Source organism: Poecilia mexicana, unplaced genomic scaffold (genome assembly GCF_051168715.1).
Source record: "Poecilia mexicana isolate PSO_F unplaced genomic scaffold, ASM5116871v1 scaffold_4, whole genome shotgun sequence".
NCBI classification, from domain to species: Eukaryota; Metazoa; Chordata; class Actinopteri; order Cyprinodontiformes; family Poeciliidae; genus Poecilia; species Poecilia mexicana.
Genome location: NW_028263373.1, coordinates 29,083,559 through 29,110,231, shown reverse-complemented (window position 1 = coordinate 29,110,231; position 26,673 = coordinate 29,083,559). Strand labels below are relative to the sequence as shown.

General features: G+C 42.1%; 2 protein-coding genes across 4 annotated transcripts in view; both read right to left on the bottom strand.

Annotated features, from left to right (window-relative positions):
• Positions 1-258: 258 nt before the first annotated feature.
• cbr4 (carbonyl reductase 4) lies at positions 259-3,554 on the bottom strand. Of its 3 annotated transcripts, none has more exons than XM_015007900.2 (6): positions 3,380-3,554; positions 3,110-3,302; positions 2,868-2,988; positions 1,802-1,938; positions 1,286-1,420; positions 259-1,203 (listed from the first exon to the last, which is right to left on the bottom strand). In XM_015007900.2, the coding sequence occupies exons 2-6, from the start codon at positions 3,252-3,254 to the stop codon at positions 1,025-1,027; spliced, it is 717 nt and encodes a 238-aa protein (XP_014863386.1). In that variant the 5' UTR covers positions 3,255-3,302; positions 3,380-3,554; the 3' UTR covers positions 259-1,024. The 3 variants fall into 3 exon arrangements, with proteins under 3 accessions (XP_014863386.1, XP_087861292.1, XP_014863387.1); XM_088005166.1 differs by having other exon boundaries at positions 3,110-3,258; positions 3,380-3,552; XM_015007901.2 differs by having other exon boundaries at positions 3,110-3,261; positions 3,380-3,549.
• A 2,541-nt stretch (positions 3,555-6,095) lies between these two features.
• sh3rf1 (SH3 domain containing ring finger 1) overlaps positions 6,096-26,673 on the bottom strand; it is a 45,098-nt gene continuing 24,520 nt past the window's right edge. Inside the window, exons 3-12 of the mRNA XM_015007899.2 lie at positions 25,462-25,737; positions 24,821-24,916; positions 22,701-23,006; positions 18,580-18,690; positions 16,076-16,203; positions 14,853-15,023; positions 12,719-12,996; positions 12,359-12,645; positions 10,683-11,035; positions 6,096-10,546 (exon numbers count right to left, since the gene is read on the bottom strand). Of these exons, the coding sequence (XP_014863385.2) occupies positions 10,378-10,546; positions 10,683-11,035; positions 12,359-12,645; positions 12,719-12,996; positions 14,853-15,023; positions 16,076-16,203; positions 18,580-18,690; positions 22,701-23,006; positions 24,821-24,916; positions 25,462-25,737 (2,175 nt within the window). The 3' untranslated portion in view covers positions 6,096-10,377. The remainder of the gene's footprint in view (positions 10,547-10,682; positions 11,036-12,358; positions 12,646-12,718; positions 12,997-14,852; positions 15,024-16,075; positions 16,204-18,579; positions 18,691-22,700; positions 23,007-24,820; positions 24,917-25,461; positions 25,738-26,673) is intronic.

The window sequence follows — 26,673 nt, the reverse complement described above, 5'->3', positions numbered from 1 at the left end:
GCTAAACGGATTGGGTCAACGATAATCAACATGGTACATGTAGCCCAAGTGCTATTGACAGCATTTGAGCTAATTCTGGTCATTTTCATGCAACAAACAGAAACTATCTGCTGTTTTAAGCTGCTTAGGCTTCGACACAAACCTGGAACCTGCATAACCGCTCAGCATCGCAACCCGATTTGGGTCCGACCGATATGCACACAGGTCCCTCCTAAATTTCTTCAACGACAGACATAATAAGCACAATGAAGACCAAGGGACAAAGCAAACAACTTTCTTTGAAAAGTATAAAATACAAAAGGGTTGTACATTTTGCATTGAACTGCAAACATTGAGAGCAGGAGGACAAAAACAAAGTTGCCCATTCATTCTAATTTTTAAACAATTCTTTTTAATGATAGAGATGAACCTCGTATCTTCTTACTACTGGACATGACGGTCACCTCCGTCGTCCCTGCAGGTCCGAAGTTGTAACCAAACACAGAAAACATTCCCCGATCTAAAAATACCACCCCCACCTCTAATTTCCTCCAGCTGCAGCCCAAAGGGCCTCGTTCCCGGACAGGCCCCCACCAGAGGTGGGATCAGGAGGGCGATGGTGTTGGTGGGGGACCCAGGGGGTAACGTGCTGGGGGAATCTCCCGAGGGAGGTGGGGAAAAACAAAACATGAGCGCTGGAACCAGCAGAGAGCGTTTGACAGTCATGGAAAATGAGCTGCAGCGTTAAATCTGGTGATTAAATTTAGGACCCCGGGGCACAGAGGTCTGGACAGGGCCAGACACTTTGGAGTCAGCAGCGTTAGTCATAACACACACACACACACACACACGCACACACACACACAATGCGGCTCAGTGACTCAGCAGGACAGCTCTGAAGGCAGATGAGGGATTTCATCTTCTAACTCGGCCTCATCTCCGTCCATACTAGCATAAAGCCGTCGCTCATCATTAGCATCCTCGCTTAAACAAGACATCCAGAACTGAACGGCTTTCCTTCCTTCTGCACCAGTGATGTCGCTCCCTACATGGCCAGCTGCAGTCCCCCGTCCACCACCAGCACCTGTCCTGTAACGTACGACGAGTCCAACAGGAAGAGGACGGCAGTGGCTGCCTCCTCTGGCGTGCCAAACCTCCCCAGAGGGATGGCTCGAGCTCTGGCCTCCTCCTGGAGCCCCGCGGTCATGTCAGTGTGGATGAAACCTAAAACAGAGAGAGGAAAGAGTTGACTGAAAACAGAAAAAGAAAGGTGGTGACGTATGAAGACTGCGTGCCCACGCCGTACCTGGAGCTAACAGGTTAACCCGGATGTTGCGTGAAGCCACTTCTTTGGCTAGCGAGCGAGTGAATCCTTCTAAACCGGCTTTACTGGCGCCGTACGCACACTGGCCGGAGTTTCCCTTCAGGCCCACCACAGAGCCTGAAAACACGGCTCCGTTAAGGCAACCAGGTATGATGGGAACGCGTGCAAACACAGCTGCTTGCTCCACAAACGATTCAAATCAAATTACTTCAGTGATCTCTTAACATGTGTTCCTTTAAAAGAAAAATGTAATAAAGGGAATTTTAGAGGTTAAATCTTGAGGTTTTCTTGGGAATTACCCCGTCTGAACTCAGTAAACTCGTAAAATAATTTACGATATAATGTAAAAAAAAAAAAAAAAAAAAAAAAAGAAGAAAAAAAAATCAAATTTAGTGCTATTCTATGAATTCCATCTATGTGAGGTAAACAATGTGACTCTGCTGCCTCCTGGTGTCTAAACTGCTAACCTACAGCTAATGCAGAAGCTCTGAAGCAGACCTATGTTAACGATGGCAGCTCCAGGGGTCCGCAGCATGCTGCGCAGTGCGGCCCTGCAGGTCAGCATGGGGCCCAGCAGGTTGGTGTGGAGCACGGCCACCATGTCTTCAGGCTTCGTCCTCAGTAGCAGAGCATCCCTGATGACAGGATCATAAATATTCATACAGCGCCCCACACAGTCACTACCGTCCTGAAGCTTAAAAATCTTTTACATAAATGAATCTTCTTGGGTGTGCCTTAATCTAATGCTGAATAAAATATATATTTGGTACTTTGTATAACCACCATTGTGTAACAATACAGTAAGTTTTCCAGTAACATTTAGCAAACAGAGACAGAGATTTTTATCCTCTAAATAATTTTCTCAGAAACGCTCCACTCTTTAACAGAACTCAGATTTTCTAAAAGATTCAAATCTGGGTGCCAATATTTTAATAATAATAACAGTAACTTTATTCATAAACCGATTCCAAACAAAGTGCTTAACATTTACAAGGAGTTAAACAAAAAGTCCCTACAATAAAACAAAACAGTTCAAAGACATAAAACACCACAATAGCTATAAAACATCTTGTTTCTGGTGAAGCACTTCTGTGTTCATTTGGTCTTTTATTATTATTATTAACATGTTGATAGTTAATGTAAACCAGGCCCACAGCACCACTTTCCTCCACCGTGCTCATCTGGGGTGTCAGCGGCTTTTTCACATTCCCTCCTGTGTTTCACACTAAACACACTTGGAGTATTTGCAGCCAAAAAGTTTAACATTAGCTAAGCCTGGCTAAATCTAAAATAACTTAAGTATAAATTAAGAAATACTTAAGTTATATTTATTTTACTTGAATTTTTGTTCCCCAAACTGTACTGACATTAAAAGTTGGATTATTATTTAAAAACAAAAACAAAACAAAACAAAACAAACAAACAAAAAAACAGTGTGAATATGCTACAATAAAAATACATTTCTCTTAAGGCTTTCAGCACATCAGTTATCAAGTTGGGTCTACAGACCAGAAGATATTAATACTTCTAGAAGTGGAGCTGAGATTTCTACTCTGCTGCCCACCTGTTGATTCCAGCAGCATTCACAAGGTAAGCCATGTCTCCACAGGTCTTATGGATAGTTTCAAAGGTTTTCTGCACCTGTTCCTCCTTAGAGACGTCACAGCTGAAGGCCCTGTGATCAGCTGAGGAGGACACACACACACACACACACACACACACATTTGTGAGTGAGCAAGCCGATGCATTGTTACAATCTGTTCTTAACCAAATGAACAAACTTCAACTTTTCATGAATTACAGCACCTCCGTGTAGAGAAGCCACAGCAGCCTCGGCTGCCTCCTGGTTCCTGGAGACCACTGCTACCCTGCAGCCCCTCTCTGCCAGCAGGCGGGCCACAGCCTCCCCAATCCCCCTGGAGCCTCCGCAGACCACCGCCAGCCTGGACATGACCCTGCTGGGGAGGACACAGTCCCACCCGAACAGTTGGAGGAAAAACTAAAAACAGCCAAGTAGCCTGGGATGATTCATCTCTGTGAGATGAAGTGCATGTTACACGTACAACTGGTTCTTACCTTATTTCGTTCTGTTAAACCTCAGTTGCCTTGACTGGCTTAGTAAAGCGAGACTAGCAGGATTCTGAATATACAGACGCCGCCATGTTTCCGAGCCTATATATATGTGTTGCTAAGCACCAGCCAACAGAGGGCGCTGTGGACCCACTGAAAACAGACACCGGTTGAAAATGTCGCTTTCCTCCACAAGATTGTTTCAAGTAATATTTTCGGTAAGTGTTATAAAGCCAGAATGTTTTAACTGAGTCACAATTTTCGAAGAAGTATATCAAAGGCGGAAGTAAAACTTTAGAGAAAGCATGTTCAGTAGTTGTCTAAAATGGGGTTCAGTTTCCTACTGAATTTCTTATTTTCAATCATAAGACTTAACACAAAATATGTACATCAAATTTTGCTGTAAAAACGAAATATTTTTTTATTCTACAATTTCTTTCAAAATATTCCCAAACCTACAACAGAATGGCCAGAATAAGGGGGAAGGGGGAACCAGCAGGTCAACAACTTCAAACTCACATCCACAGCTGCAATGGAATGATCAAGACCAAAGTAAACATTTGTGCTAAAGTGGCCTAGTTCAAGTCCAGAACAAAATACTATTGAGAATCTGTTGCAAGACTTGTAAGTCAATGTGAACAGACTCTCTGCACTTAAGATATTTAGTGCAAAGAAACATTTCAGTCTTTAAAAGTGCAATGCAATAAAAAATGCTCATCATAGGAGGAGAAAGAAAGCAAAAGACTGCATTGCAGAAAAATTAGTAATGGCAGGAATGGGTGGCCTTGTCCCACACCTGAACATCACACTGCTTCTCTGCAAGATTTATCTGCTGAGGTTAAACAACATTCACATGTAGCGCACACCTCTGGCCCCCCGGGGTCCTGTGAATCATATCCTCCCTGCAGCAGAAATCGGCGTGCTTTAAACGTCCCAGCTCCTTAACACGGTGTTCCTGACTGTAGTCTAGCTGCAGAGCCAGATTGGATTTGTATTCAGATCACCTTCTGAACACATTACTCCTCTCTGTCACACCTTGGTGATCCAGTGATCCTTGCCAGCAGAGCTGTGTACTTTTCTAACGCACAAACACTCCTAGGAAAAAAAAAAGTTTTCATTGATTTTCTGAAAGTGTTTTCCAGAAGACGTTGCAGTCCTGAGAGAAAATGTACTGTCTGTTCGTCCTTCACAAACAAAATCTGAACAGGAACAACCTGATGCTGAGCTCCTGAACTACATTCAGTCCTCAAAAGCTATTTTTGAACCACCTACTGTACCGTGACTTCTATTTTTAAACACATCCCAACCCTCCATGCACGCACCAAGTGGAACAGAAAATTATGCAAATGCACACAGAAGTTAGAATCTATTTCGATTATATGCTCTTGTTCTTATTTCTGCTGCCAAGTGCATACAGTCTTGAGCTCGCATATCAGAATAACCTATTTCCATGGTAACCCGACCACTGCAGGGGACTGAGTGCAACACGATGACCTCTGTGGTTGCATGTCAGCTCCTGTCAGTGTTTCCCAGCAGAGCTCACCGGGGGAGGCTCACCTCTGTCTGAGGGGCTCTTGGTGGAAACAATGACCGCATGTACCCAAACTCACTCCAACTGTGTCCTGAGGAAAAACCAGAGCTGCTGCTGCTGCGTGTGCATGCATACAGAGCAGAACCTTAACATGGATGTGAAAAAATACATCCACTGGTTTAGAAAGATTTCAAAAATAAATTCATCAGAGAAACGACCTCAAACTGAAAAAAAGCAAAAATACTAACATAAGTTTGGGTATATTTATTTGATGGGGAAAAGCAATTTCCTGGAAATCTATTTTTAGTACAATCTCTCCTCTTTTTAAACTTTTCTGCTTTATTTCAAATGAATCAGGGTGTCTAGGAAACTGTAATTATTAACCCGTGACTTTCTGTTTCTGAGAATCTAATGCAGCAGTGACCCGTTTACCACAGTGACTCCTTAAAGTGGGAAAGCCAAGAAAACATGGCTGCAAAGTCCTCAACTTAGTGCAATTTATAGTTGGATTATAACTAGCACTGATTTGGAATGTAACCAAATTTAACTTTGTACATATGACAGGATTGAGTTGTGTCTCTTTACATTTATAAAATGGATTATTTTGTCTTGTAATGTGGATTGAGCTGAAACTTGATGAGAATTGGATATATATATATATATAAGAATAAAAACAGAAACTTTGGACATATCTGCAAGAAAATTGGTTTTGAAATACTCTTTAATACGACCTCAAGATCGAGCTTTTTGGCAGGAAAGCCTCTCGGTGGATTTGGTGTAAACAAGGGATGGATGAGTGGAAAAGCACTCCATACTCACCGTTAAATACATCGGTGGATCTGTGATGCTGTGGGCCAGCAAAGACCCTGAGGATTAAATAATCTGGTGGCCTCCGTTAGAAACTGAAGAGGGGAATTGACATTTAGCAGGATAAGGATTCAAAGACATAAATACCCAAATAACCTTGAAATGGTTCACACAAAATCAACATTTATCCACAGTCATCTCAGTCCGCAAAAACCTAAAAAAAAAAGATTGGATAAAAGGAGTCTTTTTTAAACCCTCTTCACAAGGGCCACCAGTTATTGCAGGAGATGGTTCTCTGCTGTTTATCAACACTTCTGTACATCTATACTCCTAATCTGACCAGGAAGAAACAGCACCATGAAAAAACATAAAACCTCAACAAAATACAGAAACAGTTTGATTTTATTGTTATAGATTTTTTTGTTTGTTTTTACAAAATATGTGATTCCCTCAAATGCTTCAGAATATTTTTTTTATTTTCACATAACAGACATGATGTGCCAAATAATTAGATTTCAGTTTTACTAGTTTTAGGCATAAAACAGACTAAGACAAAAAAAAAATCAAGTAAGTCACCTTGGCGTATAGACAACATGTTAGACTGGATGAGGCAAACATTGTTTGCTGATGCTCAGAAACGAATGAACAGACTTGAAAATCACTTCAAGAAGCACTTCATGTTTGCAAACTGTGCAGCATATGCATGAGACGACAACCAGGTGTTGGTGAAATTAGCAATGCCGTGACAGTGCGTACGTCAGTAGAGATTTGTGCATTTATGCCTTTTTGGGTAAAGATGAAAGGCTAACTGGTGAAATGAGAGGAGAGGTTTGAGCAAATAGTCTGAGGTTGGTGTGATTGCCAAGACATCAGATTCATTCTACTTAAAAAGGATAAAAAAACAAAAACAAAAACAAAAAAAACAAGACCCGGACAGTGACGTGTACCATCGTTCTCCACATATCAGACAAATTATAACATTTTCCAGCAGTCAGTCACACAGTGGTCCCCCTTAACGAACAACAAAAGGCAAAATAAGACAAAAAAACAAAAACAAACAAAAAACAAACATTGAAAACGTGTGCTTGAAATTCTGGGTCCCGATTCTAAAAGCCAGAGTTGGCCCAAGTCAACGTTAAAATCTGAACAGGCTTCAGACGAAGACGACGTGAAAAGGTCAAATTGCACTAACCGTGTCAGTCGGTCTGCGATAATAACATGAAGGACTGCATGGACTTGATGATGATTTTAGAGAAATGTTTCCTCCTGCTGCAGCACAGTAGTCAGTCTAACCCAGCTAATTTCATTTCATTTTAAGCTCAACGAGCCACAAATGTGACACAAGGCCCTCAAATCACAACATATTAAAAGGAATTCAAGTCTGTATCACATTTAAAACGGAAAAAAAAAAAAATTAAATAAAGGGCTCAAAGTGATTGATTTCGATAAAAATCTGAGATTCCACAGAATCACACAACACGCCTCTTCCTGTGGAGGGATACGTCGTGCTACTTTAGGCAAACAGTCTGCGCTTCGGTCAGCAGTGTGCTTTATTGCCACAAGTCACATTAGGAAAGAGTTATTAGTGTTTAAAAACAGAAATCCCAGTGAAGGGTTACTGTGTGGGGTCAGTCTTAAGCTCTACCAGCAGCAGGTATCGGCCTCTGAAATGCCTCGCAGAGATAAATATACAAAAACAATCTGCTTTGTTTCTGAAATGTAATGTGGCTCTAGTGATGCAGAGCTCTGTCTGGGTTCGGCTACTGTCGGGGGGTCAGGAGAGCAGCTACTCTGGTCAGTGAATATATTAACCAAAACGTACAAAAACTACTTTCGACTGCAAAAAAAAGTTAATCTGGAGTGTAAATTTTTAAGACGTTTACATCCTCACTTTCCGTCCAGGCGGTGGCTTTACTAACGACATGCAAATGTTTTGATCTTTGAAGGTAAAAGTCTGAAACAGGAACCTCCACCTCACCTCAGGAAAGGACAAAAATAGTCATAGAAATAAAAAAAAATAAAAAAGAAAATCTGCCCAATGGCACAGAAATATTTAGTCATGTGCAGCATTCACAAATTTGAGCTTTGAGGATTCACATGTGCAATACAGCAGATCTCACTTCTGCTCCTCTTGTTCAGGTAATGGGAGCAGCGGAGGATTCGGTTTTGTTGTTTTTCTTGCGGTGCAGCGCCTCGTTTGTTCCGGTCAGCTCCGTCTCCCTGCTGATAAACAATGATAAAACCTTTACCAGCAGGCCAACAGAAGCTCTGCGAACAGGGTCAGCTATGACATGAGGCTAGTGCACTACTTAAAGGGATAGTTCAGGGGTTTTCCAGGTGTATTGAACACAGTTCTTGTTTGTTTTTTTAGATTATTTTATTATTTTAGTTTTATTCTAAATTTATCCAGAACTGAACCATAAAAGAAACCATTTCCAAATTTTAACATCTATAAGAAAACTATGATTAACAAGCTTTTATGACAGATAACATCTTACAGGTGGAAGCTAACTCTGTTAGCATCTTCATTAAGTATAAATCCACAATAACTGATCCTGGAGGCTGAAGCTAACGGCTAGTCCAAGACCAAAACAGACTTCTTAGTAGGGCTGAAACGATTCCTCGAATGATTCGAGTACCTCGATTACTAAAATTCCTCGAGGAAAATTTACCTGCCTCGAAGCTTCGTTAATTTATGTTTTATTAGTTAGCGCACGTGTTCCGGCCGGGACTTCATTTGCGTTGCGCGGAGCTCTCACTTCCGCCTCTGAGTTGTTGACAAAACCTAAGTCTCAGCGGCATAAAGTCCAATCTTCAAGATTGGCCCGTGGGAATTTTATTGATTGATGATAATGCCCGACTTTTTATCGTTTTTGGGGAACCAATAAGCATCCTTAAAATGACTGGGGGAATGCCTGGAGTACGGCAGCATTTCTCCTCCCGGGCTGCTGGTTGAAAGCGAACGGCGGGAAGAGCGCTGAGGTGAGCGGATAGCCTGAACAGGGCGGGCGGCTGAGTAGCTGATGCTTACCGTGTAAATGTAGCTTTACCGACGAACCGCACAATAAATTTCATATCCCCGTCTGAAGAAACGGGTGGCGGAGCGCATCGTACATGGCTGGTAGATGAGTTTCTGAGTGTGACCAGTGAAGGTGTCGTAAATATCCCGTATTGCTTCCCCCGTGTTCGTCCCCCGGTCTAACGGTTCGTCAGTCCGCTGGTCTATTTCCTCCCCTCCACCCCATGTTCGTTCATTCGCCCTCTCCTCCCAGTCCAGGCGGCATTTCCCGTATTTTCAAACCCAAAGCGTGACAGGTTAGGTGGCAAGGTGAGTTTAATTAATCTATTAAACTCACTGAAGATGAATACATAAACTAAAAGCTGGATTGTAGACATTTTTTATAAGCATATTTGTGAGCCTGCCTCTTTGTTATTAAATTCAATATAATTTCAGATTTTTCTATAACTTTTCTTCTGGTTAACTTAGAAAGTGAGCTATTATTGTTACAGGTTAGTTTTCTAAACTACAAAAAAGCAACTGTTAGGGATGCTCAAATATGAAAAATTGGACTGATATTGATATCTGATAGTAACACCGGTATTATGCCAGATTTACCAATATTTCATTTTATAATTTTTTTTATCCGATTACTCGATTAATCGTAAGAATAATCGATAGATTACTCGATTACTAAAATATTCGTTTACAACAGCCCTACTTCTTAGTGTTAAAATAACTCCAATTTAAGCAGCACTGTAACATTTTTATTTTTTGCAAACCGTCTTCCGTTGTTTAATTACACAGGAAACTGAGGCAGTGGGTCGGTCGCCACGTCAGAGTGACTACTTTATAGAAAAGTCCTGTAGCGTTAAAAAAAACACCCCAATAAAAGTGTCCACTTGCAGCTGGACTATATTTGCTTTTTACACTGCTTTACTTTTATATAAGAGCAGAAATACGTCACTAGTTACTTTCCTGTTTCACACAGGAACACCTCCACTGGCGCACCACCTACTACTTCCATTTCTTGTATAAATAGTCATTGGATTTAGTGGAAATAATTGGCTGATTTAAATGTGACAACAGCTTAAAAGTCCTTGCAAAAAAAAATAAATTAGAGGAGTTCATAAAAGCTGCTTTGTTGTTTTGAGACCAGTCGTTTTAAATCTACTTTGGTTTTGGGCCCTGTTGGACTTCAGCTAATCTGGATTTATCCTGACTGAAGACACCTAAAGGAGTTAATCGCTGCATGTAAGATGTTTACTGCTGGTAACTTTACAACTCCAGAACTATCCCTTCAATCTCTCGATGTGTAGCTTCATAAAACGTCAACATGAAATAAGTTAAAAAGTGAAACAATCGGATGAATATCTCATATGGGTCGTTTCGGAACCGGTTATGGTTGTGTCCTTATGTACGATAAAGTGAGGAACAGTACAAGGCACCCATTTTACAGCTGAGTTGTTACAAATATATAAATAACCAAGAAAAAAACAGAAAGGTTTATGAGTAGTGTGCTATTTTCTCCACCTAACTCCGTCGTTCGCTGTGCTTTTTTATGAAAACAAAATGTATTTCTCTCCCCCAGCTCCAAGTGATTTTAACTTCAAGTGTTGTTGGGGCGGTTCTCTCAGCAGCGTTCACGCCGAGCCCGAGCGTCTCTGGTTAGATGCTGTCCACAAAGCTGCCGGGGAACAGGCCGGTCCTGCCGTTCCTCTGCAGCGTGCCTTTGAACCAGCCGTCCTCCCTCTTCCTGTGAACAAACACAATGTCTCCCTCCTTCAGTTCCAGCTCGGCCTCGCTCTGCGGGGGATACGACACCACCACCCTGTACCTGGGGAGGACAGCCAGAGGCACAGTCAGACACGCCAATGCACAGCTTCAAAGACAGCCGAGCCGTCCTTGTGTAACGTTGCACCTTCTGAATCTGGGACAGACGGGACAATACGGCGAAACTTTCACATCAGTACCTCTCGCATATGATGGGACGTGCGTCATGTTGCTGTGACAGAAGAGAGGAGCAGGGCTGCCGAGGGGGCGGAGCGATGGGGGCGCATCTGTCGAGAGGGCCGCTCCTCCGGTGGGACGACTCCGGCATGGAGGAGGAGGAGGAGGATGAGGATGATGACGAAGCAACGGCAGCAGGTTCGGGCTCGAGGCAGCTGGCTGAGGTTGAGGGAGGGGAGGTGTCGGGACCCACCGCGCCGTGCAGCACCTCTCCAGCCGCAGCCTGCTCAGCTTCAAGGGTGGGAGAGGACGGGGGCGAAGGACGAGACTTCTTCTTGTTGGAGGACAACAGCTTCAGAAGACTCTTCTTTTCTCTCTGCGATGGTAGAAATGAACAGATCTTAAAATCATTCACATGCCTTTATATCCTTCAAGAGACTCGTTTTATTGACAAAAACAAACACTGCTGAGAATGATTTTGTTGTATCCTATTGCAGCAATAGCCATCATATCGCTGTTGCCTGGTAACCTACCAGCTGGTGTTTCTCTGATCAGTTTGTACGAGCAACTCCAGGTCCAACTAATCAAACTATTTTGCCAAAAGTTGTTACAGAGTGAAGAGCGCTCAAAGTTAGTCTATCTAAACAAATTCACTCAGGCTGCAGCTACAGACAGCTAGTCCTCCACAGCTGATGCAGTTTCACCAACTCAAATTTAAAACTTTTCAAGGCCACTATGAATAAAATTTAAGACCCATATCACAACACAATGCACAGGCAACAGAAGACTGCCAGTGGAGAACATGTAGATGGTTCAGTCAACAGGCAATAATTTACATTTACCCATGATGGATGCAAAACAGCTAGCTAGGATTTATTAGCAGCTAGTTAGCGCTAGCCTCAACCGCCTTGAGATACATAATGAAGATTTCTGTATCAAACTCAAAGTTTTTCCAGACAGAAAAGTCTCACAAGAAAAATGAACTACAATTTAGACCTGTGATAAATGTATTTAAGTCTAAATGAAACATTTTCTAATGTAATGGTCTCCTTCACCATATCATACATTTGTCAATTCGGCCATTTCATAAAACATTCAATTCAAATCAACACTGGGGGCACATCATCCAACTTCAACAGAAAACAGGAAGGCAGTAAGACATATTCAAGCTGGTCTTTTTCTCCTTTCAAGGCTTCAACCTTAGTCTGTCATGTAATATAATGTTAAGCACACAACTACAGTTCCCTGGAGGAGAGGATCGACGTACACATGCTGTATGAGATGGGTATTCTGGCAGAATACACCTCTAATCACGCCTGTAGGCGCACAACACGGTTTGTCAGGCGCTCTTCACTGAGCCCAGGTTTTCCATCCAGGTGATAAAACTTGACAAAAGCGTGGAGTGAAGATCAACAAGCAGCAGAGCACGAGTCCATTTTGAATGATGTCCAGGAGGCTGCTACACTCCTGAGGCAGTGGGAGACTGATGCTCCTATAAGCTGGGGAGAAGGCCTCAACGATCCAATAAGACGGTATCTGTCTTGACAAGCTCTGCGCCTGGGGGTGTTGGCAAAGCTCACAAACAGCTGATCGGACAGCCACATCCTCTGTGAACGATCAACTTAGACACACAGTGCACGCACAAGACGCAGGAAACTCAACCTCATCTGCTCCACAGAAAAAGGGGAAAAAGTCCTACCTTCACATCCTTGTCCAGTCTGCAGGCAAGAGCTGAGTTAGACGAGGGATTGAGGGCAGAGTTACTCCCGACAGGAACGGGTCTCAAAGCGTCGCCGTCCAGAGACACGGCACTCACGTTGGGTGGGGTCAGAGAAGCAGCGGCGCAGCCCATCGCCACCCCCACCCGGCTACAGCCTTGAGCGGGATTGGTGGAGGACTGGGGGCAAATGGCGGAGTGTGGGAGGTAAGTCACAGACTGGATGGGCGTCACTGCAGCCGTGGGTCTGTCCTGACTGTGACATGCAGCTGCAAAGACCGCAGAAACGGCATGAGAAGGAGATTCTCATTCACGCCTTTAGGCAACGTCTGTGCGTTTTACCTGTTCTGACAGCGTTGCGAGCCTGATTCACAGTCATCTGCGAGTTGACGTGCAGGGGAACCTTTGGCTGCTGGCCTGTGGCCGTCTGGGCTGATGTTACAGCTGCAGGTGGGGAGCAGGCAGACGCAGCTGTGGAGCACGCAGGGAGGGGTTTGTTGAAATCAGGCCCAGGAACAATAGCCCCGAGGGGAGCAGAAGGACTGACGATGGTGACTCCTCTGCCAGCCTGAGTGCACAGACTCATGGGCACTTTGGGTTGGGTGCTTCCAGACGCCGTCCTGATGGGGGAGAATGTAAAAGAAAATGGTGAAAACAGGGAGGTAGTAGGGCTGAAACGATTCCTCGAATGATTCGAGTACCTCGATTACTAAAATTCCTCGAGGAAAATTTACCTGCCTCGAAGCTTCGTTAATTTATGTTTTATTAGTTAGCGCACCGTGTTCCGGCCGGGACTTCATTTGCGTTGCGCGGAGCTCTCACTTCCGCCTCTGAGTTGTTGACAAAAGCTAAGTCTCAGCGGCATAAAATCCAATCTTCAAGATTGGTCCGTGGGGATTTTATTGATTGATGATAATGCCCGACTTTTTATCGTTTTTGGGGAACCAATAAGCATCCTTAAAATGACTGGGGGAATACCTGGAGTACGGCAGCATTTCTCCTCCGGGGCTGCTGGTTGAAAGCGAACGGCGGGAAGAGCGCTGAGGTGAGCGGATAGCCTGAACAGGGCGGGCGGCTGAGTAGCTGATGCTTACCGTGTAAATGTAGCTTTACCGACGAACCGCACAATAAATTTCATATCCCGGTCTGAAGAAACGGGTGGCGGAGCGCATCGTACATGGCTAGTAGATGAGTTTCTGAGTGTGACCAGTGAAGGTGTCGTAAATATCCCGTATTGCTTCCCCCGGTGTTCATCCCCCGGTCTAACGGTTCGTCAGTCCGCTGGTCTATTTCCTCCCCTCCACCCCATGTTCGTTCATTCGCCCTCTCCTCCCACTCCAGGCGGCATTTCCCGTATTTTCAAACCCAAAGCGTGACAGGTTAGGTGGCAAGGTGAGTTTAATTAATCTATTAAACTCACTGAAGATGAATACATAAACTAAAAGTTGGATTGTAGACATTTTTTATTAGCACATTTGTGAGCCTGCCTCTTTGTTATTAAATTCAATATAATTTCAGATTTTTCTATAACTTTTCTTCTGGTTAACTTAGAAAGTGAGCTATTATTGTTACAGGTTAGTTTTCTAAACTACAAAAAAGCAACTGTTAGGGATGCTCAAATATGAAAAATTGGACTGATATTGATATCTGATAGTAACACTGGTATTATGCCAGATTTACCAATATTTCATTTTAGAATTTTTTTTATCCGATTACTCGATTAATCGTAAGAATAATCGATAGATTACTCGATTACTAAAATATTCGTTTACAACAGCCCTAGGAGGTAGTTACAGGGTTTCTGCACGTTTCACCAACTCAAATGTAAAACATTTTTAAGACCATTATGAATTCAATTTCTGACCTTTATCATGACAGAAATGTACAAAAGAGAATTGCAAATTTTATGTAGTAGTAGTGACAAGCCAACTAGCAATAAGTTTCGCTCACCCATTATAGATGCAAAAAGCTAAAATAAACTACAAAGAATAAACGAGATTTAATAGTCCTGCCACAACAAAATTTAAGACTCGTGATTAACATATTTAAAGCCAACTTGCATATTTTCTGACAGATTTAAAGGCTGTGCAAACATCTTGTGTTAAATGAATAAACTGGCTCTCATAAGAGTCTCTCTACTGCTCTAAAAAGATGAACTAACATCAAACCGAGTTGGATTTCTGCACAAAGCAGATCACAGGTTTTACATTTTAAACTCAAGGAAATAAACTAGTTACACATTTCTAAAGAGGAATTTGCAAACCACTCAAACAGCTCATTTTTATGGGAATTTTTTAAAACATGGGATGGGTCTGTGGTTCAGGAATGTACACGGCAAATGTATCAATATAGTTCACAAAAGTATAAAAATAAATAACCTCTAAATAAAACAGGAGTTGATATTAAGGAATGACTGTGCAGACATGCTGCTGTAAAACTAAGCGTGAGTGTGCAGCATGCCGACCCAGCGACCAACCTGCTGACTGGGCTCATGTAGTTTCCAGGGAAGACTCCAATCTTTCCAGTGTGCATCGAGGTGCCCTTGAACCAGCCGTCCTGACAGCGTTCCAGCACTAAAAACATCTCTCCTTTCCTCAGCTCCAGCTCATCTTCCTTTCGGGGGGTGTATGGGAACATGGCCACATAGCTGGATCAAACAACAAACAGATAACGCAGCTTTCAAAACCGCCCCGGTGAAATCCCAACACCGCTCAGAAATAAAAGCAAGTTTGTGTGCGTTTGATTCCCTGACAGCCCAGCTGGACAGCTGTCCGCACCTCGGCCGAGCCCCTACAGCACAGACTTCACTCTCTGACCCAGAAGGAAGTCAGCACGAAAAGGATAAACAAGCTGCAGGTTGTCCGCTTACAGGAGCACAAGAACGGGGCTATAACAGCGGTCAGGGAAAAGTATGTACAACATGAAATCATTTACTGCATTTTATTGGGTTTTTCATATCAGGATTTCTGCAGGTTTCACCAACTCAAACCTGCATGTCCACAAACCGTCGTCCTGCCAACTGGTGAGAAATTTGCACTTATCCATAATAAACGCAATAAAGCTAGCTAGTTAGCAAGCAAGGGTGCATTAGTAGTGGCCTTATTTATATATACATGGATTTAAGACTTTTTAAGGATGCTCACTATATGATAGATCAACACAAAACAGTGCATAAATGTGGAGGAAGTGAAAGAAAATAAAAATCTATAAGGCATACTAGGTGTTAGACAAAATTCTAACAAAATAAACTAAAATTTGTGGTTGAAGTGGGACAAAAATGTGAAAAAGCTAAAGGTATATAAATACATAAATGCCCATCGGCCAACATGTATGCACTGGGAGATAAAGATGACCACAGGAGAAGCCGGGATGAGAGGAGCAAACACCCATCAGGTGTGTGGGTTGACTTGGGTGAGTAATGAGGGTAAAGGTGAGCGGGTCAAAGGTCAGAGGTGAGAGAAAGGATCTCCCTAAGGGACCCTGGAAGCCTTTAGGAACAGGTTTTGACCTTTTCACCGGCACACAAGCTCCGTATGCAGGCCCACACCGACAGCTGAGAGGAGGGGGGTCACACCAAGATTCCCCCTCCACCAACCAGGACGGTGGGTTCAGGCTGAACCACGGCAGCGACGATCCGCAGCATGTTTATGGAAACCTTAAAATCTCTGTTGGGAGTGTTTGTTTTCCTATTTTACTTACACTGTGGGTCTTTGTCTGCCACTTTGGTCACTTATGCTGGGGGAGGGTCTCTGTCCGGCAGCGAGGGAATACGCCGCTCCACTGACCGGGGCCTGAGGAGGAGGAGGAGGCGGCGGAGGAAGAGCATCCTGTGAGAGAGAATAGGAAAACCGTATTAGTGGTTAGACGGGATCAGTGTTCAATTACAATTTCACAACAATTCATTACTTATCTCCTCTCGTTATGACGCACAAACTCAAGAGCAAGAAGTAAGACGAACCTCAATAACAAAGTTATATAAGCGGGGAAACCAGTTTGTTTATTAGCAACAATGAGAGAAGGAGAATGAAAGACGATCGGTCACTTGGGTTATTCCCTCGGGTTTGCCCACACCAAGGGAGCACGGTCTGGCAGACACGCACTCCTATCCCTGACTTTCTCTTGGAAAGGAGAATCTCCTGTTCTGCTTGTTTCCTTGCTGCTAGGAGACCACATGGCTAGATCTTAAACCCACTGCAGTGTTTTAATTGGGACCATATGAAATGAGAAACATGTCTGTGAGCACACTTTAGAGCAACCACCAGAACCAACCCGCGAGTGGACTCACGCTCTTCAGAAGATCTTTGACTGCGAACGTTTAAAACACTGCGAGGAAAACACGAAATTACTGCAAATGGAATAAAAACAAATACTGAACCCCCACCCCCCAAAAAAAATAAAAAAATAAGTGAGCTGAAATGATGCTCTTCTACTCAGAAGTTCCCTGAGTCGAACACTGGCAGCAGCGAGCAGCAGAGTAATAGCTTCCATGACAGGCTGGGGGAGGAGAGTGGCGCTCAGACAGCCCTGTGGTGTGTGTGTGCGGGTCTACGTGTGCACGCCAGCGTCGATCTGCTCCACGGTTCGCTGCCGACGCTTGAGCTGAGGTAATTAGGTTGCCTGCAGGCTGGAGAAATCATGTGTACAAAAACATCATGTAGGTTTCCCAAGTGACGCGGAGAGCTCAACCTTTTGTGTACAACATTCCTGCTCATTCAATAACTCTGCATACCAGAGCGGACGCACGGAAAGACAGGAAGTGTGCGTGCTGTTTTCAGCGGCCTGCAGGACGTTTTAATGAAACTTTTAAGGCTTTGTGGACTATCAAAATATCTCTAGGAAAGAGTTGTTTTTTTTAAAGCACAATTTTATGGTCATTTTTACACGCTCGACCATCTACAGTGCCTTGTAAAGGCACTGTAGATGGTCACACCCATTAACCTTTGGCTTTTTGTTGCATTCCAACCACGAAGTTTAATGTGCCTTACTGGGATTTTACGTCACATACCAACGCTAAGCAGAGCATAATTGTAAAGTGGAAAAAAAATTTCAATATTTTTTAGCAAAATGTAAATATTTATATTCACAGCCCTGAGTAAACTCAGTTCAACCTATAAGACTTTAGGGTTGCGTCTCCATCACCTTTACAGACTAATGTTCCTCTTTTCAATGGGAATGTTTTTCAAAAACAGGATTTGTGTTTTTGCCAATGTGAATGCTGTGACATGCAGTCACATCAACCAAGAGATCTAAAAATGTAACAGTTTTTCACCGTAATTTTTATCTTTATCACAATAGTACCACAAAATATTGCAAGAAAATTCTAAGTCCATGCCACCCATCAATCCAACCAAGTCTCCGTTCCTTTGCACTCGGGTATTCTTACAGGATAACCTCTGCATACAGCCCAAACATGAACTGGGTCTGCACAAAAAAAAAAAGAAAGAAAAAAAAAGCATTCCCACATCACCATGCTGCCACCACCAAGTTTCTTCCACAGCTTTGAAATCGGGGTTTTTACTGTTTTCTCTTGCTGCTTCTCCAATGACTAATCTTGTCACCCTGTCTGTCATTTTGACCACCTTGTCTTGGTTGGTTGTGTCATGCTCCGAGACCTTTAAAAGACAACTGCATTTAAACTGGAACCAATTAGTTCATCGAAATTTACTAATGAGATGAAAGAGAGGGCAACTGGTTGCATTGGATTTTATTTTAGAATATCAAATTGCACCTTAAACAGGGCTGGGCGATGTGGCTTAAATTAAACAGAAAATATCTGGCATTAATTTGTTGTGCGAGTTCACCTGAATTCAAAGTCAAAGTAAACAGAAGCTGTAAAACACGCTTGTCAAATAAGATGTTAGTTCCTCACTCTGGAGACCCAGAAAGTGCATTGGTGAAAAGAAAAAAAAATTTAAATCTTCAAAAACAGAAAATTTGATCCATGGATAAAATTGATTTGTCGCCCAGCCTTAACCTTAGACTTTTATTTGTAAACCTGGAATCATGCACTACTTTCTCTGTTGATCTCTTAAATAAAATCCCAATAAAAAACTTCGCCTTTCTGGTTGTAAAGTGACAAAAAGTGAAAATGTCTAAGTGATATGAACAAGTTTTTTTAATTACCCCTAAACATTTATGAAACTTCCAAAGTGGGAATCTATTGAACTGGTAAAGCTTCAACAGCTCGTCCATGTTCGACCTACCAAAGCGATGGAGGTGTAGCTCGTCTCTGAAGGAAACGTGAAGACCGTTGCTGTGGTAACCGGACTGCTAGGGGGTGGGGTCACTATTAGTCCCGTTGTGCAAATATGTACCTGTCAAAGCAAAGAGAAATGCTGACTATTTAACACACACTCCTCTCATCCAATAAGAAACCGGACACCCTCCAGTGAACACATTATTGTAACCAATTATCTGATTAATTAGACATACAATACAATTACACACTGACCATTAACGCAGTCTCATTACTTGGAGAGTTACACTGTGTGCCAGGATTTCATTAAAAGAGAAAAAAATCCCTCTCCTGTCACATTGTGTAAATGACCCACTGAGCAACACAGAACACATGTGGCTTTGTATCCGAGCTTTGACCACGACGCTCGCCACGCGGTCTGATTGGTCGAAAGGAGTCAGGTGATCACACACAAGGGTATTTCATTGGGCATGTTATTAGCGGGCAGAGGAAGGGGGGGCTTTCCCGGTCGGTCATCCACCCGAGTCACTGTGGTGTCCTGGTAACAAGGCAACACTGTTGGGACACACAATATGCCCCTGTAGCTCGGTGACTCTCCACGGCTGGCTGATCCAGACAGATTCGCCTCCTAAAGGTGAGCCTCTCTGGGAGCGGGATGCAGCCGTGCGCTCGCAGGCGCCTCGGAGAAGCAGCTCGTTAAATGAAGGTTCCCAGAAAACGGAGATTTCTAGAATCTTCTGGGGATCTTGGGCTTATCTTTGTTATTTTCTTCTTTTTGTTTGTTCGTTTTGTTTATTTTTTGGTGGAAAGACGACAAGTGCATGCAAAGGGAAAGAGACTGGGAATGCAGAGGCAGAACAGTCTTTGTGTTGTGATTCCGCCTCCCCCAAAAAACAGTCATGTGCTTAAAAATCTGTTGTGTTGTCAGTGGAGAAGATCGCTTTACAGCCACACACAGGTTCTCTGGGAGCCTTTATGGCTGAAACTCGTACATAGTAAATCAGAAATGCCCCAATCATGCTTCTCCAGGCCAATACGGATTTATGATTATCTTTGAAACTTAGCCTGCTGATTACCATTTTGACCAGATCTAATTTGATATTTTAAGGAAAACAAATGCATTGCAGGTATAGATAGTAGCTTCAAATCAAAGCAAAAAAGAAGTTACTAGATTATATCCGATTTTGATTAGAGGAGGACGATAAATCAGCATGAACATCGTTATTTGTTGATATTAGTCAATGGTTCGATGAGTAAAACTGAGCTGATAACCAATATTTTATTTCCAGCTTGTTGGCGTTTGTTTCTGGAGAGTTAGGGGAAGAGGTTGGTCATGTGATATTTGTTTGGTCATTTGACAGTGAAAGTGTTGCAGCAAAGGATTGTGGGGAGTTTAACTGAAGCAGAGAAGCAAAAGTGAATCAGCAGTGGTCTTTTTTTTTTTTTCAAGGTGTCTTATTAGCCCAAATTTTCACATCGATTCATCACTAATTTTTATTGAACTCAAAACTGAGTGCATCAAATTTAATGGATACAACCATACAGATTATAGTTTCTATGCACTAAATGAAAGATGAAACAGATTTTCTTTTATTTCTGTTTTATAGCAGATCACTAATCAGAGGCAAACAAGGGACAATTGGATGATCGATCGGTGCATCTCTACAGAAACAACAACATGCTCAGAAAAACATCCTCAGGAGAGGCTTTGCTGCAGAGGAGCTCTGTGTTTGTCTCACAGAAAACTCAGGAACATTTAATGGTAGAAGTTAACAGGAGGTTTTGGTGCAGAGATTTGCAGAAAGTCTAAACGCATCAAAGCAAATATGTTCCAGAGAAAAAAGTACACAAAAACACAGACAGTAATAAAAAAAACAAGCTGAATGAAAACTCAAAGTCGATGGAAGTAGGACATTCGTGCGGCAAGAGAGTCGTCGTCTGTGTTTCATATTATTCACAAACCAAACCCGTGTTATTTTTTTAATGCCAGTCATTGTTGAATATAAATAATGTTGTAAGAGAAGAGAAAATACTCAAAGCGGTGACAATGCTAGTGAGATTCTGTCTGGAAAAACAAATGATAAATTCATGGCGCATGTTAAAGGAGGCCTATTCGCAAAAAGTTCCCGGGATCTTTATGCTCAGCCACTTCGGCAGTTTAAAGCGACATCAAAGTAATTGTTTTGTTTATCTCGACACGTCTGTTTTTCTGGCCTTAAAGCACCGAATCAAGACTGCTCTGCCAGCAAGTAGAAACCACAGAGCAGCTTGGTGTGGAAACCTTGGGGGCTAAGCTGGAGTCATTTCTGTGGATGAGTCGAGTCGCATATGGATGACTTTAAGTTTCTAAAATCAATAATAGTTTGCTTGGTACAAAGACAGAGAAAGGGACATTTGTCTCCATGTTCAAAGGAGGAACGTGGAGCTTTGAGGAAAAAAAAAGGTTGGGAAAATAAGAGAAGCTAAATTGAGAGTCTTGAATAAATGCTTGAATGTTGGACCCTTTATAACGGCCATATTGTTGGAGTTTACTGAACTGGTTCAGATCATCAGTTTTAACCAGATTAAAGTAGTAAAAAAAAACCTCTGTTCATGTCAGAGTTTTGTATTTGGTGAGAAATCCCAAAGGTTAAATCCAAGGTGAACCCCAAAATGTTACATTGTCTAGGAGATGGAGAGGAATACACCAAATAATACAATTAGTTTAACAATCACATTTAGAAAAAAAGAAAGAAAAATGCAAAGCAGCAATTTTTTTTGTTCCCTCAAGAAATAAAGTTCAACAAAAAAATCTCAGCTATAAGCCAAAGCACCTGCCAAAACCTCCAAATTAAAAATAGTTTATAAACTGGTTATTTGATTTAAAAAAATATATATTTTTCTCCAATAATCAAAACTTTTTATTTTTTATCTGATAAATATCACATTAACTGCACTCCATTCAAATGTTAGATACATTAAAGTCCCAACTATATGCATTACTGGCGGCCAATTAAAGAATGACAAAAACACCTAAATAAGACAAACAAAACTTATGATCTGAATTCATGTCTCTCCTGTCAGCTCACCAGTAGACAGTACATGCTGAACCAAAACAAAAGTGCTCATTTATCATCTCCTACATTAAATTACTCCCATATTTTTTTTCAATTTGAAGATAAAAACTGAAGAAACTGATTAAACAAGTTAATTCCTGTAGTACTTTGCAGTAGTTGCACTTTTTTCTAACTTATATTTTGCATGAAAACAGAAATAGATTGCTGTGCCAGCCATATGATAAATGCTCCCACAGGTGACTGAACAAGTAATTGACTGGTCTTGGCTTTCAGCTCATCATTAAAGGCTGATGGTGGATCTCAAACGCTGACTAGTTAGGAACTGGCTTAGACGGAGCTGATTAGTGGTTGGCGCCAAAACCGACTGACACACACACCACACCCACAGGATGCCAACAGACTGAAGCCAAGCGCTACTTTATTTTGTCTAATCGCTCCAATAGTAACAATAAAAAAAGTAACAAAATTACAGAAGCTACATTATGTATTTTCCAGGCATTTTATGGCACAATCCAGCAACTATGTTGACTATAATTGTTATAAAAATATGACATGTAGGAAATTCGGCTTTGTAGGTTAATGTCTTCAAATTGGGCCTCTGTCACTTTAAGAAACTCCTGCTCTTTCTAAAACTCCACTCCCAGGAAGTCATCACAACATGGCTCCTCTATTAACTCTTAACAATGATTTAACCAGGGTTGCACTGAGCAGTAGCTCCTATAATGAGTTCAGCAGATGCTCAGTTCCACCAGGTGTCTGCTAATTGCTGCTGGCTAGTCTGAAGGAGCTGAGTGGGAGAGTTATGGAGAGAGGGCTGCTCTGTGAGGCAGCTGAATGGTTGCCACGGGAGATTAAAGGATTTCTCAAACATGCATGAAAGAAGCAAGGCAACACACCAGGTGTGCTTTTGATGAGGCAATAATATCATAACATGATGTAAAGTCGTTTTTACACAATACTGCCCCTTTAATAGAATTGTGAAGACGAGAACTCACTGCCCAAACTAACAAGTCAGAAATGAACAAAATCCAGGAAAACTACTCCTCCATGCATCTCCTGCTGACCATCCTACCTGTGAAGGTGCGCTGCAGGAAAGCCCCCCGCTGATCTCTCCGATCCGGGCGGCTGCGGTGGGGTTGCTGGAGCTGATGAGGACCGGGCCGCTAATCTCCATGGAGTGGCGCTGTGGCGGGGGAGCGAGCATGGGTTTGTGGGACATGGTGAGAGAAGTGAAGGAATGTCGTTTCTTGGTGTTCTTCTTCTCCCCTGGCCGCTGGGCGCCGTTGCTCTGGGGTCCCAGGGAGGCCCCTTCAATGGACTCTCCACTGGAGTCGGATGGCTTGTCCAACTCTATGAGCTGGCGGGCTGCAGAGTTGAACTATGGGAGAATATCAGAAGCGGAGGGGGGGGGGGGGGGCAACAAAGAGAAAATCACTAACAGAGGAAAATTGTTTTGAAATCTGACCTGCAGTTGACTGGCCTATATTTTCTTACATTTTAGCCCTTAAAGTAATGCCATAGTTGGTAGGTCAAAGATTTACCAAAACTGAATGTGCAGAAAAAGTTGGATCTCTGATGAAGCATTAATGACCTTCATCTAAACAGTGTCTGAATTTCTACTTCATCAACATATTATCAGAAATACTGCTGCTTCTACAAGCAGGACCAACTTTATTTTAAGGAAGCTTATTGGTCTCAGCCAGCTGCTAAACTGCAGGTTTCGAGACTTGGGCAACATAACGTGCGAGTGAAAGACGAAGGTAAAAATCAAAGCAGCAGTTTTGGTTAATCACAGGGTGCTTGAACTACTTGCCATCATCTCTTGCCCCAAGCAGCTCTTTTTACTTAAAAGACTGAAACCCTAAAATGTTTCAGAGCAATCGAGTGGGGAGTCTGTCTGGGTTAGTAACTGAAATGTCAAGACATTAAAAAGGCAGACAAGTACCAAATCATACAATAAATCAACTTCAGATGAAAACAAATGGCCCAGAGGAAAGGAAAAATGCAATGACCTAAATATTCCTTCTTCATGCTGAACTTTCATTGTTTAAAAATTTACAGAATGAGCCATTTCTCAATTCTGTCCCTCACAACATTAACAATGAATACAATCACAGTGAAACCAGAGGAGGAGGGATTTATACTGTAAAATACTCCCAGGCTAAAATAACTTTAAACATATTTTGCTTGTATTTATTTTTCCTGAATATATAGACAAGACTGCTTCTGACCAGTAAACCAAATCACCAGTGTTTCCTGCCTCTGCAGTTTTGGTCATTTTATACTAAAACATAAACAAATAAAGCTGCGTTCCATGTTTAGTCCCGACCATGAAGAGGAATCTGACCAACAAATGACAGAAACAGGGAGAAACACGACATTACGGGAGATTAATATAAAGATGCATGATATTGCAACATCAGTATCAGCCGATATTAGTCATTTTTTAACATATCAGTATTGGTCCGATAAATAAAACTAGACCAATATTAATAGCTGATATTTGTTTCCATCTTGTTGGAGTTTATTTCTGGAGGGTTGCTTTATGTGGTCTTTGTTTAGTCATGTGACAGTGAGTGAAGTAGCAAAGGATTATGGGGAGTTTAATGCAGAGAATGAGTGGTGAAGTCAGAAGTGTGCTTGTTGTCGAAAAGGTAGTGAAATATATATTGTCACCTTCCTAAAATAATGACCCAAGTCATTTTTGTCAAAAGATGAATTAAGCACAAAAAACCTCTTTTGGTAAAAAAATTACTTGGACCATTATTTTAGTAAAGTGATGATATACGATACATAAAATGTAGGTAAATATCACCAATTGGCCATAACAGCAATAGTACATTTTCATACTGATGCATCCATGGGTCAAATGCATTTAAATTTATTTATACATGAAACTTGAACTTTTCTTTGACTAGTTACCACCATAATTAAAAAATACAAAGGAAAAAAAAATCATACGCAGTAGCTAAGTACAAAGGAATGAAATGCTATAGAAGTTAAAAGAAATGACTCCGACAAGACGAGACACTGACCGTTTCTAAGAGAAAAAGATCCTTACACAGAAAACACTTGTTTCATAAACTTACAAAGATTTAAATGAATAACTAAATAAGAATAAAATTAGACCATGATCAAAATCTCAGACATCTGACTGTGAGTTTCATCACAAGAATGAAGTTACACCCTTACCTCCACGTATGAGATGGGGAAAATTCCAATTTTATCTCCCAGCATTCCCTCAGCCCAGTTTTCATCAACTCTGCGGATCACGGTCAGGATATCATCCTAGAATAACACAACAGAGAGGAAAAAAAAATGTAAATAAGGGTTGGTATCCAGCGCAGAGCATTGCTCAACCTTAGGGAGTGAACTTCAGAGCAGAAATAATGAGCAGGAGAAGAGTTTTTGGGGTTTCTGAAACAGAACATACCCTGCGACTAAAAACAGCCCGTCAGATGAGACACTTTCCGACCTTGTTTCTGGTGTTGCTCGTGTGGCATATAAATTGATGACAGAATCCAAAACAATCAACTTATGACCCAGCAGCTGGATAAACAAAGCAGCTTAATTACTGTAGTTAAGCGATGCCTCACTCTGTACGCCATTCATTCTCTCCAGCCTAATTACAGCTGCTCATCAAGAGGCCGGCTGAAAATCCAAAACGTTGCTGTGGGTGTTTCATTTAAAAAGCCTGACGTTCTGACACGCACATAACTCCAGAAAATGAAGGCCTACAAGGCAGAAGCGTCACTGTAATGAGAGGTATTTTGGTTTTACTGCGCTGGCTATGTGGCAGGAGAGCGGCTGCTGAACGTCTGCGGCGTTCTCACCTTACAGAAGGGCAGGCAGTCCTTGTCGGCCTCTTTGTCTTTCAGTTCAAAGTCGTACAGAGCTTTGCACTGAGGTGGCGGCTGCGGCAGAGGCTTGATGACCTGAACGAAGTTAGTGGGGAAGAAGCCGTGGATGCCGCCCATCTCGCCGTGGTACCAGTTCTCATCCACTTGCCGGCGCAGGATGATGATGTCGCCCTTGCTGAATTTGAGGTCTCCAGGTTCCTTGCCGTCATAGTTGTACAGCGCCTTGGCACAGGGAAGCTGGGGCATTCCCTGAAGTGGCACAGAGATTTGTAAAATAAATTTTTAGCTTGATTGAAGAATCAGATTTTTTTCAGAACACTTAGTGCTACTAAGTCTCACTGCTCAGTGCTGTTACAGAGTAATAAATCATCAAAGTTAATGACTGTCGGCATCTGTGACAGTCGGCATATAGCCAGAGGAAGCTCAGATATGTGAGCAATTTAAAGGCAGCAATATGTTCAACTAAATGGAGACATGACTGCAGTTTACTTAAGCTACGAGAGAGCGAGCAAGAGCAAGTCTTCACAGATAACAGGAAGACTGACCGGAGAAAGAAGCTGCTCAATTTCATCTGGCTGAGCTTTGAACCTCTGCCCGTTTTCAGAAATCTCAGATTTTACCATGGAATACATGCAGATTGCAGCTTTACCAATGTCATAATTTTTTAAAAGTATTAGTTGAACCCTATTTTCTAACTCACACATGACATCAAGGTCTATAAGACATTTTCAGTGCTGTTCTTCTGTCTTATGTGTATGATCCGATATTGGTATCGGAAATCAGCTGGAGAGTCAAAACCCAGGTATCGGATTACATTGGTCAGAAAATTTCTTATACACACAGATGGATGCACTCTGCTCCAGCATTCAGTCTGGATAGCAGCATTTCTATCCAGCAGCGCTTTGTATTTCGCATGGAGACCCATTAATAAATGGATCAGTTGTTCTAATACGTTTTGTTGTTTACTATTGTTTTCTGAGTAATTTCACCTGATTAGGCATTCTCTAACAATCTACACTGCAAAATAAGCAATAAAAGTATGTATGATTCATGCTAATATCATATCGGGTCAATAACGATATTGACCAATACTCCAATATCGATATTGTATTGAAAGTGAAAAAGTTGAATCCGGAACCAGCTAAAAGAAGAACCACTTTATTTTATTTTTTTATTTGATTATTT

What these genes read in the sequence shown, in the direction of transcription:
- cbr4 (XM_015007900.2), bottom strand. Translation starts at nt 3,254, where the DNA reads ATGTCCAGGCTGGCGGTGGTCTGCGGAGGCTCCAGGGGGATTGGGGAG. An exon ending in AATGCTGCTGGAATCAACAG is followed by an intron (nt 1,939 to 2,867) that starts GTGGGCAGCAGA and finishes TCCTGTCATCAG; the next exon opens with GGATGCTCTGCTACTGAGGA. An exon ending in GGTTAACCTGTTAGCTCCAG is followed by an intron (nt 1,204 to 1,285) that starts GTACGGCGTGGG and finishes TCTCTGTTTTAG; the next exon opens with GTTTCATCCACACTGACATG.